The sequence below is a fragment of the Phoxinus phoxinus genome (assembly GCF_949152265.1).
Source record: "Phoxinus phoxinus genome assembly, chromosome: 6".
Lineage (NCBI taxonomy): Eukaryota > Metazoa > Chordata > Actinopteri > Cypriniformes > Leuciscidae > Phoxinus > Phoxinus phoxinus.
This window is the reverse complement of record NC_136881.1, coordinates 34,094,647-34,110,680: the sequence shown is the minus strand read 5'-3', so window position 1 is coordinate 34,110,680 and position 16,034 is coordinate 34,094,647. Positions and strand designations below refer to the sequence as shown.

The 16,034-nt window shown below is 37.5% G+C and overlaps 3 protein-coding genes across 9 annotated transcripts in view; all 3 read right to left on the bottom strand.

Annotated features, from left to right (window-relative positions):
* sh3pxd2aa (SH3 and PX domains 2Aa) overlaps window positions 1–3,851 on the bottom strand; it is a 107,438-nt gene extending 103,587 nt beyond the window's left edge. For all 6 annotated transcript variants that reach the window (XM_079614726.1, XM_079614728.1, XM_079614725.1 and 3 more), the window contains exon 1: window positions 3,280–3,851. In XM_079614726.1, the coding sequence (XP_079470852.1) occupies window positions 3,280–3,351 (72 nt within the window). In that variant the 5' untranslated portion in view covers window positions 3,352–3,851. The remainder of the gene's footprint in view (window positions 1–3,279) is intronic.
* Window positions 3,852–4,016: 165 nt separating this feature from the next.
* On the bottom strand, window positions 4,017–10,185 carry stn1 (STN1 subunit of CST complex). Of its 2 annotated transcripts, none has more exons than XM_079614767.1 (9): window positions 9,825–10,180; window positions 9,467–9,562; window positions 9,132–9,209; window positions 8,127–8,294; window positions 7,860–7,980; window positions 6,871–7,021; window positions 6,230–6,355; window positions 5,316–5,388; window positions 4,017–4,976 (listed from the first exon to the last, which is right to left on the bottom strand). In XM_079614767.1, the coding sequence occupies exons 1-9, from the start codon at window positions 9,967–9,969 to the stop codon at window positions 4,819–4,821; spliced, it is 1,116 nt and encodes a 371-aa protein (XP_079470893.1). In that variant the 5' UTR covers window positions 9,970–10,180; the 3' UTR covers window positions 4,017–4,818. The 2 variants fall into 2 exon arrangements, with proteins under 2 accessions (XP_079470893.1, XP_079470892.1); XM_079614766.1 differs by having other exon boundaries at window positions 4,508–4,976; window positions 9,114–9,209; window positions 9,825–10,185.
* An 885-nt stretch (window positions 10,186–11,070) lies between these two features.
* On the bottom strand, window positions 11,071–15,924 carry lrrc58a (leucine rich repeat containing 58a). Its single transcript, XM_079616757.1, has 4 exons — window positions 15,008–15,924; window positions 14,081–14,209; window positions 13,709–13,986; window positions 11,071–12,858 (listed from the first exon to the last, which is right to left on the bottom strand). The coding sequence occupies exons 1-4, from the start codon at window positions 15,460–15,462 to the stop codon at window positions 12,665–12,667; spliced, it is 1,056 nt and encodes a 351-aa protein (XP_079472883.1). The 5' UTR covers window positions 15,463–15,924; the 3' UTR covers window positions 11,071–12,664.
* Between the last annotated feature and the right edge of the window lie 110 nt (window positions 15,925–16,034).

The following is a 16,034-nucleotide window of genomic DNA, read 5'->3' as shown; positions in this document are numbered from 1 at the left end:
GAGGCACTTACAATGGAGGTGAATTTGATAAATCTGAAACCGTTCATTCGTTCGTAATGCGTAAATAATGTGCATATTAACATGACAGCTGTATTTTTTTTTAAATTGCTTATCAATCTTTTCTGTGTACACTGCTATTCAAAAATTTGAGTTTTTTAAATAAATTAATACTTTTAAATTATAAAGGATGCATTAAATTGATCAAACGTGACAGTAACAAAAATGGAACTGTTTTCAACATTAATAATAATCAGAATGATTTCTAAAGGATCATGTGACACTGAAGACTGGCGTAATGATGCGGAAAATTCAGCTTTGACATCACTGTTGTCAATTACGTTTTTAAATATATTCAAATGGAAAACAGTTATTTTAAATTGTAACAATATTTTACAGCATTCCCGTTTTTACTGTATTTTTGATCGAATAAAAACAGCCTTGAGTATTTTTAAATGCAAAAACATTTCTAAAAACTTTTAGCAGTAGTTTATATGCAACTTTACAACTTCATTGTCATGACAACGTAACGCCTACATCCTTAAAACAACCATAAAACCCAAGAGAACATCTTTACAGCTCTAATAATACACACGTTTTAACAGAAGAATTAGGGCAAGTCCTTTAATAAAATCAAAGGACATGTGTCTGCTTTAAAAAACTTCACAAATTGGCCCAATTTAATTCTCTTCTTCCTTCTTTAAAGAAAACAATGGATTGCCTTAAAGGAATATTTCACCCAAAACTATCCAATAATTTACTCACCCTCAAGCCTTTCTAGGTGTATATGACTCTCTTCTTTCAGCCGAACACAATCAGGCCGTACATGCATTCATAAGAGAGTCCAGTTACCGAGAGAGAGAGAGAGAGAGAGAGAGAGAGAGAGAGAGAGAGAGAGAGAGAGACGTAACAATCATGGCTTTAGTCCCTTTTTGTGCAGAATAAGTGTTTTAATAGCCATTACACCGGGCAAACGATCAGGATTCATGGCATGTTGTGGCATGGACGTTTTGTAGTGGCCTATGATTTAACAGATGGAAACCGCTAAGGAAATGTGTCACACACAAAAAGCTGACAAGACAGCAGATTGTCTGGGGAGAGCCTCAAGGCGGCGTCGTGTAACGTTCACACACACAAACACATTTGAGACATGTGGGGCTCTGTTGGGAACCAGTGCTCACTAATGAAGTGAGTGTGTGAGAAAACATGTCTCACACACACACACACACGATTCCCACAAAGGCATAATAGAACCAATTCTGTCCACCTTCGGAGGAGTGTTTCAGTTGCTCACTTCCTGTCTGGAAAAGCATGACATTTTCCATCGTATGATCCCCTATTTTTACTCTACTTCAAACTCTCAGCTGACTAATGATGACAAACCTGCACTTCTTTTCCGGAGCGGTTGTGAGTACACTCTTTATCATCCTACCGATGCATCCCCGGATCAAAGTAAAGGGCAGAAAGAACGTTGTCTTGTGTGTGAAGGAAAAGAGTTTTTTGCACTTGGTTTAAATACAGCCAAGCTTCCATTCAAAGAGAGGAAGTCGGGTTGCTTCTGGGGATTAAAACAAGGGCATGCGGGTTCACATTTCCCCCTCCTCCTTTTCTCCATCTCTCGAAAGGAAAGCATACCCAGCTGTTTGACAAACATTACTAATGAGACTGAACAACTGCCTTTCTTTTTTTTTTACTCTCTTTCCAGAGAACGTAGAAGCCTGTGGGATAGGGCCGTGCATATTCAGAAAGTCTCTCTCTCCAGGGAGAGAATGCAGTGAATCTATGGCTAAGCAAATGACTCCAGTGAGAGTTATGGGGGAGGATGTTGCACTAATGCTGATCTGAGAACAGTTCTGTAGCTCTCGGTGGTTAGGAGATTTAGAGACAATGGGCCCATGTTGAAGAAGCTCTTTAAAACAAAAAGCCACAACCACTGATGAATGTCAAGGGCTGATTTGGATGTTAAAATGTATACTGTTGTTAAAGAACGACCGAATATTTGATTCACTGGCTACTGTTTAAATGGGGTTTCTCCGATTTTACGACAAGTTAAACTTATATTTGTAGCATAAAAGGAATGAAAAATCAAGAAATATTGCGCTAATTAGGTCACTAATAGAAATAGATAATTGGTAACATTAACCATAATAACCATAAGATGCTCTTTGGGTTCATTCTAAAATCATGCTGGAAAACATGATAATTTGTGGAGTTAGCCTACACTGGTCATACAAAAAAGGGTGGACATGCCAAAGACAAAAACAAATAGTATCAAACTGTACTTTTAAAATCAATTTGCACTGAAATTGCACTGTAATTTGTAATGAAGTTGAACTCTGGAATGGGGCATGGTTTTATATTAGCCTGTCAAAAATGTCCCAAATCCAGCCTATATCATTTATGTATAACTAGTCTGAAGCTAATCTATATCGTCTAGCGTATGCTTGCAAGAAGTCGTATCATAAATATTTAATACAAACCCCACAGTCCATCTTTTGCAGGAAATACATATGCTTCTACTCCAGCCATATATGGTCACTTCTTTCAAGCCACTAAACCCCCAAATCCGTCATTGAAGTTGTGAGCCTGAATTGCTTGAAAAGGGAGTGTGACAGAAAGTACAATCACTTGTGACCAAAACACGCACGTCATTGATCAGTTCCTCAGAATCATTAGTGAGGTGCATTATTTTTTCATAAGACATAGTTTTGAAACATTTGATCAAAATGTATTTATGTTAATGTAACTATTCATTCTGCATAACGGAGTAAGAAACAATATATCTTTTTTTTTTCTTGCCATTTTCACACACACAAAAATGATCAGACTGTTATTGGTCATTCTACAACTGATAGGCTACTACCTGCTGCAACGATTGGCTTATTTCATTTGCATTTGAATATTGTAAAATGAATAATATGTTGTAGATCTAAAGTCATTCATGCTTTAATAATTATATAGCTAACGGGTTGTTTCAAACAATAAATGAAAATCTACAAATTAATTTGCCAAATTAAGTGAATAATTAATAGTGAGTCCAAGTGAGACTCCATTCTGAGGTCATTCTTCTCCTTTATTTATTTATTTGTTGTTTCTTTATCTCTGTAACCCCCATTCATATGTACCAGACTTTTCAGAGGACAAAACAGAATCGGCTCAAAACGTATTCGTGTCTATAATGTTGCAGAAATGTTCTTTATCGTTATCCAGATGCGTCTTTCTGTAGCCCTGTCTCAGCATCAGGTTCGAGAAGGACGCAAGGTGAATAGGTAGCCAACTCACGTAATGTTTGGATGGATTCCTCCTCTTCTCCACATCCACCACTTTTACATCCAAAACTGTCCGAAACTGCATTGTGAAAACGGAGGCTTCAGAAGCACCGTTGGTAATCAGACAGCGACTGAACAAACGGACAGTCACGAAGACGTTTGCACGAGTAAAATCGCAGTTCTTCTTCACAATGAAAGCGAACGGTTTTTGCACCCCGGCCCGTCAGTTTAATCAGTCCGTTTATTCCCCTTAGACGTAATGTAGATGTGAAGATCGAGAAATAAATGAGGCTAAACTTATATCCGCCTGCAGGAAACGAACATGCTCGTATCCATTTCTCTCACAGCGCAGAGCGGATTCTCGAACCGCCGCGTTCCAGCCGAATTCGAATCGAGACGCGTTCTAGAGTGTCATTCTGGAATCCGGATCGACGCGTCATAAGGGAACGAGCGCGTCTTCTTTGTGTGGACTACAGTAGTGTCGTTGAAGTCTGGGGGTTCTCCTCAAACGTGAGCGGCGCGCGTCATAAAGGCCGGGGCGCATTCACCGCGAAGTCCATTCGGCAGGAAGCGCGCGCACACACTGGTCTGGGATATTTGGGCAATGGGGATGGGCTTCTTGACAAGGACTCTGTTGCAGTTTAAGAGCCTCTACAGCGGGGGGAAACGAGTGTTGTGTTGATATCATTGTCTTCCTTCGTAAAAGAGACAATGGCTGGATTTTACAGAGCATGCATTGTTTGTTTCTTTAAATTCAGTTTGTTTATTGTGAGGGAAAACATTGCAATAGAGTATCTATAACAAAACCATGTCATATGCTAGATATGAACAGTCATTTGATAAACGTTTAATTATGAATGCATTTTTTGCATAGTGTAAATGGAACAACAAACAAAAAAAGCATATGGTCTGCTGCGAATCTATTCCATAATCTAAGATTATCAAGGACAGTGTGAGACGTGATTTCCGTTACTCATACCGCAAATTAGCATACCTGAACGCGCAGATAAAGATGTGCTCGCGGACGGTGATATATATTTGCTCACAGCGACCTCTTATGGCCATTGAGTGTAACTACTGTTTTAAACGACCCATTTGTATCCAAAACGAATCACTTACTCGCCCTCATTATCATATTGTACCAACTATGTATGACGTTCTTCCTTGAAACACAAAATTTTTATTTTTATTTAGTTTTATTTTGAAGAATATCAAGGAATATCCATAATATCCACTCGTTTCTATATAATTAAAGTGAAAGGGAACTAGATCTGTCGCGCTCCAATTTTGTGCCAAAAGTAAAGGTTAAACAGTAAAAATATTCAGGAGATCTCAAATGTTTATGTCAGCCAATTAAAGAGACAATTTCTGTATTAAGAACAATGCTGAAGCAAATATATCTGTATATTTTCATTCAACCATAAAAAGCAACATGTAAGGAAACAAAAAGCCATTAGATAACTTTAATGATTTATATTAAAAAAGGGTTATGTCACGGTTTACAATCTTTCTTCATGATTGATTTGAACACTTTGCTCATTTTAAAATGATGCTACAAAACAATGTAGTGGGCTTCTGTTGTGCTTATTATGTCACTTTTGCACTCTAAGAATGTCAGAGCAACTTCCAGCACCTCTCGACTCAGGTTCTGGCTGTAGCGCTGCCTCATGCTGGACAAAATATGCAGGACATGGCATCCTTTCTCAGCATCTGCAAAAAAAAAAAAAAAAAAAAAAAAGCAACATGAGGGTCCTCTACTCATATTTGGGTCAGGTTTTATTTTGAAATAATGGCCACCTGCTTGTATATGATCCCACTCAGCACACTGTTTAATTATAAAATAATATAATAATGAAGAATAAATATATATAATAAATAAATAAATACTGAAAAGTCTTATGTGACCGCATGGGACAACCATCAATTACATAGTTATACATTATTATACAAAATAATTTGAACCGAAAATGTAGTGCTTGACCAACCAAAATCAAGTACTGAGTGAAATAATATTATATGCATACACAACTAGTATTTAAAAAAACTCACATTTTTCCCGCTTGGTATCCTCTCGTAAAATGTCCTTGATCGCTGTGTGAAGATCTTTGTCTTGTTCTGTTACCTAAAGCAGCCAAGGTAATACAAATATAATTACATTCTAAAGTAGTTTTAGAAATTATATTTTAGTTGTGGTTAAACCACATTAAAGTGCCCCTATTGTGCTATTTTTGCTTTGAAGGTCTCCAACAATAGGTTTGCATGCATCCAAGGTCAAAAAACACTTGAATTTAATCATAATATACATTGCAGCATGACCTCCTTTCTCACAGTATCTGAAACAGTTCGATAAAGGATCCGGTCTCTATAAACCCCTTTTTTCTGAGAGCCTACTCTGCTCTGATTGGTCAGATGGCCCAGTCCGTATCAATTCGAGCCCGAGTCCTCATCCTTTGGAAGTGCATGCAAAGTGGATTTGTGGCAAACAGTGTCTTCTCGACAACACAAACCAAACTCGACCAGGCCTCGGCTACAACTACAGTGTTTGAGGGCGGATTAAAGTAGACGTTGGCATTATGCAAATTTGTTACAAACCTACGTAGGTCTGTGAAGTCAAGTTGCTGATCTGATCTTTGAAACTTTGCAGACCTTTTATATTACCAAGCAGCTTTACACACTACATGAAAGGGAATATCTGAAAAAGCATTTTTAATATAATCCTCTTTTAAAATCCTAAGGGTACAAACCCTATTCAGACCTAAAAGTAGTGTGTAGGAAGCGAATATTACTCATTATCCCTTTAATTTTGTTAAGAGTCTCTTGAGATAACATTAACCACTGCTGTTCTCTCTCTCTCTCTCTCTCTCTCTCTCTCTCTCTCTCTCTCTCTCTCTCTCTCTCTCTCTCTCTCTCACAGGCGTCTGTATGTGTATGTGTATGTGTATGTGTATGCACTGTGCACATACATTGTAGACTTCATCCTGGGTCCGCATTTTGCGAAATATTTGTCCCTCATCCTGGAGGACGCTCAGGGTCTCTTTCAGAAGTTTTCGGATTTGCGTAGCCAATGACGTTCTGTGCTGATCCGACTCCTTCAGGCAAAATAAGAAATGAAACGATGAGTCACCCAAACAATGAATCACATTTCTGTGCTGCACCATTCGAAATTACCATTTCAGCTCCTTTTAACAAATAAAGAATGCCTAAATGAAACGCACACTCCATGCACGTTCTCGTTTGATTACTAACGAAGATATCGACAGGCTTCTCATTAGCATACTTCTCTCTCATCACCGTATGCGGCTGTCCTTGAATCTATCTCCAGACTAGCTGCATCTCATAAAATGTTACAGACGATTACTCCATGCTGCCATCAAACAGCACAACACATCCTCCCTGCCGTGCCCACGAGTTATCCCTGGCGCTCATATCCTGATATACTCCAGCCAAGAGTAGTGACATTGAACAAGGACAGTTTACTTTGGTAGGCTTGTGCATTCATCTTTTGCATAGTGGCATTTTTTAGCTTTATTGGTACCGGACAGTGAAGGAAAGACATGAAACATACTCTATCGAGTGTAATGGAGGTAAAGGTCAGGCCCAGTACCTGTTCTGCTGAAGAAGTTTGGATCAGTGGATGTAAGAGGAACTCGACATCATAAGGACGAAACCTGGCCACCTCTTTCTCTAAGAGGAACTCTTTAAGGGTGAGAACTGACCGAGAGAGCAAATAGTGGAAATGCGAGGAACCACCTGCTCTGTAAATAAAATTGAAAAGCACAGAAAGCATGTTTGATGTGTTTCACAAGTAGGCCCTACATTTCAAATTTGAGGTCTGACTCGAGACATTACATTTCAGATGCTTTTGTTCCCAAGCTTGGAACAAAAAAAAAATGGAGGCATTTTTTATACTCTCAGGCACGTTAGTATTTTCACACACACAAAAAAACTGGTTTTAAGCCAGTTATTTATATTTTTTTTTGCTGTAGTGTGTCAGTAGTAAATATCAGTTTACATCCATAGTCCAGTGAGATTTTTGTATGCAAAAAAAAAAAACCAATGTATTCAAGTGTCTTGGAGCCGTTGCCAAAGTTCTTCTGGATTATTTTCTCGTCTCAGTTTTTTCTGTTCTCGATGACGTGACGTGTGGATCATACCGGCTGTTGTCAGACTCCTTGTGCATACAAAAATCTCACTGGATTATTACAATTAATGGCAAAAGGAATGTTTGGAAATGTAAACTATATATAAATAACAGGCTTAAAACCTTTTTTTTTTTTTTTTGGAGGGGGGGGGGGTACTTTTGGAGGGGGGTACTTTTTTGGAGGGGGGGGGGGTGCTTAAGACTTTTGCACACACAAATATATATATATATATATATAAATATATATATATATATATATATATATATATATATATATGTGTGTGTGTTATTATTATATTTTTATATCATGCATATATCTCACATAAAAATGCATGCAAAAAGGGCTGCATGCATTTTTTCCCTCTAACACAATTAGGTGAATGTCACTGGAGGTGTAAGACGTAAACGATGTCATGTAAAATAACCGATGTCAATGATTCTGTGTGACTCACTCTGTGCCGCCCAGGTCATCACTCGGCATCTGGAACGGCTCATCATAGCACTTTCTGTACAGCCGAGGCATTTCCAGCATATGCGAGATCTGCACTGCCATCACAGGGTCACTGACTTTATCTAAACGCACACACACACACACACACACACAAACAACTACAGAGTGATGATTACAGCAAAATAACCATGTGTTCTGCAAGCAAGCTCACTCTAAATGATTAAACAGAGATATTATGTGCATCTAAATCTCTTAACGTTTCACTTACAGAAGCAGGTGGCCTTGATCTCCCGCGCATCCCTGGAGGTTTTGACCGTCCCTCGTATCCTCAGCAGGTCTCCGATCTCCAGCTCGGTGCTCTGCCTCTCAGCCTCCTTCAGTCGCTTGAGTTCGTCTTCAATGTTAAAGCCTCTGGAGGATCCGCTAGGATCTCTGCCTATTGACATTAGCACTGGATTAGCACACCTACTGGATTAATATTCCTTATGCATCAGAATTTCTACAACATCTACAACTGCCTTGCTTAAAAATAATTCAAAGATTGTACTAAGACATTTTTTTTTGCTGATTAAATATTTACAGCAGTGAAAACATTATTTTCATTTTCACTTTCAGGCTTTTAAATATCTTTGACACACTACTGTTCAAAAGTTTGGGGTCAGCTAATTAAAAAAAAAGTATTAATACTTTTATTCAGAAAGAATGCAATTGATAAAAAATGACTGTAATATGCGGTTTTATTTTACTTTTTATTCATCAGGGACTACTTTAAAAAAATTGTTACGATACCCACAAAAATATTAGGCAGCAACGTTCTTTAATTTGTTTTTTAAACAGCAATGTTTTCGACATTGATAATAATAATAAATGTTTCCTGAGCAGCAAATCAGCATATTAGAATTTCTGAATGATCATGTGATACTGAAGACTGGAGTAATGATGCTGAAAATTCAGCTTTGATATGCCAGGAATAAATTAAACTTTAGAACATATTCAAATACAAAGCAGTTATTTTACATTGTAATAATATTTCACAATATTAATATGTGTACTGCATTTTTTATAAAAAAATAAATGCTTTGGCAAGCATAAGAGACTGCTTTAAATATATATATATATATATATATATATATATATATATATATATATATATATATATATCTTACTAACCCCAAATTTGTGAACAGTAGTGTATATTCAAAATATATATTTCTGTAATTGCACTGAATTGATGTGAAATGTTAATGTTACTAACGTAGTGTCGAAGACGTACATTTAGTCGGTTCTCCTTGATCCCTCCATTTCTCATCTTTCCAACAAAGACAATTTATGACACCAGTACTATCATCCACTATGTGTAAAAGGAAAAACAGACAAGCAATAGTAAGACCAGGTGCAACATGTGATAAGACAAAACATTTGCAACAGAACTAGTTATGCATTTTTTAATGTGTATAAAATCTTTGATGATGATAACATTTGATTAGTTTATTTGTTAGTTTATTAGTTTATCACAAAATACAGCTCAATAAAATGCCTTACTAAAAAGTTGATGTTTATAGGACATTAAAAAAAGGTGATAATGCAGAAATAATGTTTTTCCCAGACCTCCATAACAGTAGAAATCTTCTCTCTCCCGCTTGTAAACAACCGTGCCCAGTACATCCACCTGGAAGAATGGGTGATTCTTGTAGAAATAAACTCCTACAAGACATGTGTCAAATGTGGAATTTGGTAACAGTAAAAGTAAAGTACAGGGCCTTCTAATATCTATGCATTATCTATTTTAAAAACAGCAGCTAACAAAAAAACAAGTAGCTCATGCAAAACATTATGTTGCAGTATATCAAATATTTAGAAAAGCTTTGGTTTTATTTATCAATACTTATCTCTATTATTTCTGTGTAGATAAAGATACATCCAATAAACAGAAGGGCCAAGGGTTAACGGCTGTATTTTACGTTACCAGGTACTTGTCTAGACTCTTTCATCTGTAGGATGTCAGTAATGTAGAGTCTGGAATATGCGGAGAACACGGGGTCCAGACCCCACAGCATAGACGGCGGCTCTTCAGCATCAGCATCAGCACCTCCCGGATCATTCAAAGCCATCAGACATCGCTGACAACACAAAGTGAACCACCGCGAAACATAAACACGACGACAGGGACTCTCCGTGCTTCCGAGGTGAGATTAGTTCAACTTAACTTGTTTTACTTGATGATGCGGGAATAGAAACTGAGAAACCCTGGAGTCTGTTTAACTCACGGTGTCATGTTTGTGTATTTCCGCTCTTTGCGCAGTTGACTCACTGCGCACATAGGAAGGAGCTACGTTTGCTTCATGAATATTAATTAGCTTAAGTGCCTGGATGTGTTTAAAGGGATAGTTCACCCACAAATTAAAATTCTGTCAGAAGATATTGATATTATAATATTGATGAAATGTATAGTTTATTTGAAAATATTATTGATATTATCATTATTATTTGATAATGTTATTGATAATATTGATACATTTTTCCCCATAGGTTACAATGGAAGTCAATGGGGCCTGGCCTGGTGGTTACCCATATTCGTAAATGATGACCGACTTTTCATTTTTGGATGAACTATCCCTTTAACAAGCAAACTTTTTCCTAATTTATCAGAGCCATTCTCCAACATCACATATAAATACATTAACAAATACGTATATGTTTTAAATGGTTCAATATTATAGACATTTAAGGCCCAAAATAGAGTATAATTATAACAGTATAAATAAATTGTTTTAGTTGAAAAACGATTGTTAGATTACAGATGTTTTGTTTTATTTCTAATTGTCTAATCTACATTTCTAATCTCCTTTAATTCATATAGAAACAAAATTATTATGAATGCTCATATAATATGCAAATACTTATTTATAACTTATTATAATATTATATATATATAGCCTACATAAAAAATTATCTAAGTTTATGACAGAAAGTCAAATAGAGTGAGGATTAAATATTTTAGTGCAACATAGTGCGTACGTAGTACGTTACACATAATTTTCAGAAGATAGCAAGATCTTGTCTCCACGTTGAGTTTTGAAAGAAAACTTTTGTTCCCTGACCGGGAATCGAACCCGGGCCGCGGCGGTGAGAGCGCCGAATCCTAACCACTAGACCACCAGGGAGCGCTGAGTGCTATGAGTAGGCTACTCTTTAAGACTATTGACGAAGCAGAGAGTATGACAATCACCTCCACCCAAAACATTCGATATAGAACATTATCCAAAATACACTCGTAATCTTTAATAGAGCACTTATAGCCTACATTAGACTCGGGTCTTGCTCTTGAGAAACATTGTAAAGTGAGATAACAATTCGTGAGATAAAAAATGGTTAGGCCATTTTTCTCCTTTACCATCCACGAGTCTTGAAATATGGACTAGCTAGGCCCTAGGGATCTTTCCTTCTGAAAAGCTTGCAGGTCTCCCAATTTGGCCATGCTAATAGAACCTCTTTAAAACCAGCTAACATACCAGTTAGACCAGATATTTTTTTACAGCATGGATACTTACTTCATTTCTTAATTTAGTTTATAAAAACTATTTATATGTGCATTAAAATTTCAGACCTGTAAAGCTCTGCTCATAGTCATCCTACCTTTGAGATTCTTTTGTAAATCTGCCCAGAGAGAGATGGAGAGGTGTCGCAATTTGTGTCATGTCACTGTAAGATCGTAAACCGTGATAGAAGACTGTTATTTGCAGTAAGAGTGATAGCCGAGTTGCTAGAAGAGTGCATTGAAATTGGCCATAAATGCAACTGTCAGATATTGATGTGAACTGACTGACCCAGACCCTCAGACAAAGCCATCCACATTGTGCAATACTGTTAAAACTATCATCACTGTATATGATCTAATAGTCAGACTGGCTGAAACGACGACTATTGCTGATGAGAAACACACACAGCAGATAAGTTATCATTAAGGTGTAGTGTATCTATGTTTTATTGTTATTAGGGCCATTATGAGCTCTTTTAGAGACAGTAAACACTACTGCTTAATACTGATCTGAAACCTTTTCGCTAGTCAAACTTCTGAATACAAGACAAAATACAAAAAAAAAAAGTGTTCTTTAGCATGTAACTATTTTCAAAGTTGTGTCATGGATGACAGCTTTACATAAATTCCCGAACTGTGTGAAGTAGCCATCATAGTCCATAACCTGACCTTTGGACAGAAGAGTTAGGGCAGATTAACAGTCAATACAAAGAAGAGGTCAAAGAGTAACTGTTCACGTATTGATCACATTTTCCAGAAGTGCAAAGCAGTCAATGTGTTCTCTATTTGCCAGTAGGCTTTGCTTTGACCCACTTGAAATACTGTTTTAGGCAAGATGCTAACGTTTTCAGATGCTAACGTTCTCAAGTTCTAAGGAAGGAATAGTTCGCAATTTTCATTCGTTTCTCACCCTTCATGTCAGTTTGCTTTTGGCCTCCACTGAACATAAACAGAACTCTCCAAAACACACAAAAACATTAATAGTCATTCATTTGATTATATATAGTATAAAAAGTCTTCTGAAGTCATCCAAAAAATGTATACATGAGTTTGGAATGACATGAGGGTGAGAACATGATGACAGAATTTTCATTTTTTGAATGAACTATCCCTTTAAACCTAATAAACTTGATTTACAGTTCGAACCTACCTCTTTTAATCACAGTTAAACTATATAGCCAGTGCTTTTTTTGTTGAGTCACTAAAACATTTCTAAATGTTGAAATGAAGCGTTTAATGGAAGTCCTGTGACAGATTGGAGGTCTGTCCTATCCCAGCAGTACTCTCTGGAGTCTGTCTGCGGGGACACTGTTCTCCTCCTCGGACTCTGCGTCGCTCTGTGGGTTTGAGCTGCAGGGAGAGGAACACTGCGGGGAACAGAGGTAATGCATGAGCGGCAGGCGGTACTTCCCACAGAAATCCACAAACTTGATGTGCCTCACACACGAGTCGAAGTAAACACCTGAAGGGCATGATGAGAGAGATATGGAAAAAGTGTCAAGAGGTGGACAAATATTCAAAATGTTAAAGACAACGATAAAAATATGCCTTTTGTCAACTTAGAAAGTAATAACAGCATTGGTCAACAGCATTTGTGGCATACTATTGATTATCACAAAAACAAATGTCATTTTCTGAAGAAAAAAAAAAAAAAAGTATAAATCTGTCAATGGGGCAAATCTGTACATTTTTAAATTCAATCACAAATCACAAATTCTCAGTCAGTTTAGTCACAGGACACAAACAACATGCAAGTTAACTATTTCACCGCCAGCGTTTAAAAAACAACAACATTTGATTCTACTGTACCTTCATGCATTCTTTTTTTATGATGCACTTAAATGTGAGTAAGTTTCAACATTTTGAACAAAAAGCTAAGAAAATTGCATTATTTGTTTTCAAAGTTTTCAACGTGCATAAGCAATGCTTTCTCACTTGTTTCTTTCAAAAAAAATCCTGTTTTAACAGAGAAATATATATAAGTGCATTTTTAAAATTATAAGCACATTTTGCTTTTAAATCGCTCAGAAATTGTCCCATTCACTTCCATTGTACGTGCCCCGCCGTAATGTCGATTTTGGCTTTTTTAAAGAAAATAAAGGGTTAAGATATAATGTTTAATGTTAAAATTATGAAATAAAGTTTTTGTAGTCATCTAAATTTTTTATTCTAAAGTTTAAAAGGTACTGAACCCACAATGCATTATGTGGCTTAAAGTAGTGGTATCTTGCAAGATTTAGTTTTGATAAGACCGTTTTTTTTTAAATATGTCACTTTTTCACAGATTATACAGTGTTATTGTGCTCCCCTACCTGCACACTTTGGGTTGGGACATTCGCTAGCCAGGTTTAAATAATGGATCAGATTGGACGGTAGGTCACACGAGCGGAACGGAAGGTTCTGGGACTTGACCGTGCGTCCTGCTAGCTCTATAAGTGATGGAGGGTCGTAGGTCATGTCCTTGATGAAGCGCACAACAAGAGGATTTCCACGGAGACTGAGCTCCTGCAAGTGGACGAGGCTGAGGATCTCACGAGGGAGGAAGGTCAGCAGGTTGTTGTGGAGACTGAGAGAGAGCAGGGAGTGTAGTCTGCAAGGAGAGAAATCAGATGATAACATTAAAATAAATAACCTCACTGCTTTGTCTTTACAACATACAGAGAATAAGTAACAAAAGACCTCACTTGTTGAGTTGGGGCGGTATGCTTTGGATGCGATTGTCACACAGAACCAGGTATCTCAGACTGGTGAGGTTAGCCACTTCAGGTGGGATGGAGGAGATGAGGTTCCCTCCCAAATACAGCATCTCTAGACTACAGCAGAGGTCAAAAGTTAAAGGAATATTTCTTCACCCAAATATTATCCCATAATTTGCTCACCCTCAAGCCATCCTAGGTGAATATGACTATAAGTGACTTCACTTTAGAAGGCATTTATTAACCCACTAACGTCGAATGGATTACTTTTATTATGGATGGATGCGCTTTTTGGAGCTTCAAAAACTACAAAGCTGGGAAGAGCCAGGATATTATTTAATATAACTGTGTTTGGCTGAAAGAAGAAAGTCATATACACCTAGAATGCCTTGATGGGGAGTTCATATTTCATCTAAATACCGAGAAGTAAAAATTTTGCAATGTAATGATGAAACGGGAAGATCTAATTTTAGCTTTCTATGAATGAAAGCAGAGATCATTAACTTCAGAGTAAACAGTCAGTTGTGTTATGTCATAATTATTTGTCTAAGAGTAGGCCCTAGCTTCGTTCTTTTAATCTATTGGTTAATATTTTACCCAAAAGCACCCCAACCAGCCCCAGGCCTTGGAATTCATTCTGTTTAGTTTTGTAACAACACTGACCGGGTCAGACCTGAGTCTGTCTGGCTCTCAACAGCCATCAACAGATAGGCTACAGTATCTCTCTCTCTCTCTCTCTCTCTCTCTCTCTCTCTCTCTCTCTCTCTCTCTCTCTCTCTCTCTCTCATATAGCTTATCTCTTATTATATAGGGTCGTCGTTCCCCAGGACAGCTGCGGACTGTGAGCCATTTCCCACACAGTAGAACACTGTTCTTTATTTTGTCCTAAAGCAATAGAAACAAACAATCCCATACCTGATCAGGTTCTCTATTTCTGAAGGGATGTTCTTCAATCGGTTTCCTCCAAGTGACAGGGACTGTAGTGTGGTCATTTTTAGAAACTGTATGGGAATATCCTCAAACCTGTTTCCACTCATATTCAGAGTTTCCACCTGCATGCACTCAAACTCCTTAGGGAACGAGAACTCGTTCAGAAGATTGTTCTTTGCCACAAACGTCTTTAGGTTTTTAAGTCGCATAAAGTCATCTGGTATGAACGTGAGCGCATTATTGCTCATATCCAGATATTCCAGGTTAGATAGAAAACAAACGGAAGGTGGAAGAAACGATAAACGATTGTAAGTGAGATGCAGCTGCTGGATTTGTTTTCTTTTACTGTCCGCGAGATGATCCAAGTTCAAGTCGTCCAGATGCAGACGTGATAAATGTAAAACAGCACACTTGTCGTCCGTGCTTAGGAAACGAGCCATATGGACTATTTAGTCAAGTAAATTAATAATATAGGAATAAGTATCACACTTTTTTTAATGGCGCAGCAGTCTAAAAATGTATCGCTTCGAGTTATAATCCATACACTTATAACCTTTGACTAAAGTGTCCGAAATGCGCGCTCCTGACCGAAGACTTTGGTGGTTTTATCTGTGCTAGAATGCGCGCGTCACGCCTCCTGCAGTCAGTGGTTGGTCATCCAAACACGAGGGAAGTTTGCTCCGTCTCATACGTTTCTTATGTAACCCTGCACGTTAGTTTGAGTGCGTGGTTTACATAAAAACCTGTTGGCAGTCAGCAGGTCTGCTTTTATTAAAGATTAGTTATTGTAGGCTATTAAATGGCTAAAACATAAATATATTGTCCACATGTAAATGTAGACAATAAAAAGTGGCTTACTGTCAAAACAGTGCCTACAGTTGTATTGATATACAAATATTTATAGATATTCCTGTAGCAATAATGAATTTGATTACATAATAATGACAATGTCACAATCAGACATGCCCATTTGGCAGCTGTGATGCTTGATAACTAGATTAAACTTGGCACA

What these genes read in the sequence shown, in the direction of transcription:
- stn1 (XM_079614766.1), bottom strand. Translation starts at nt 9,969, where the DNA reads ATGGCTTTGAATGATCCGGGAGGTGCTGATGCTGATGCTGAAGAGCCG. An exon ending in GATCAAGGCCACCTGCTTCT is followed by an intron (nt 7,981 to 8,126) that starts GTAAGTGAAACG and finishes GTGTGCGTTTAG; the next exon opens with ATAAAGTCAGTGACCCTGTG. An exon ending in GGATACCAAGCGGGAAAAAT is followed by an intron (nt 4,977 to 5,315) that starts GTGAGTTTTTTT and finishes TTTTTTTTGCAG; the next exon opens with ATGCTGAGAAAGGATGCCAT.
- lrrc58a (XM_079616757.1), bottom strand. Translation starts at nt 15,462, where the DNA reads ATGGCTCGTTTCCTAAGCACGGACGACAAGTGTGCTGTTTTACATTTA. An exon ending in GAAATAGAGAACCTGATCAG is followed by an intron (nt 14,210 to 15,007) that starts GTATGGGATTGT and finishes CCTCTGCTGTAG; the next exon opens with TCTAGAGATGCTGTATTTGG. An exon ending in ATACCGCCCCAACTCAACAA is followed by an intron (nt 13,987 to 14,080) that starts GTGAGGTCTTTT and finishes CTCTCCTTGCAG; the next exon opens with ACTACACTCCCTGCTCTCTC.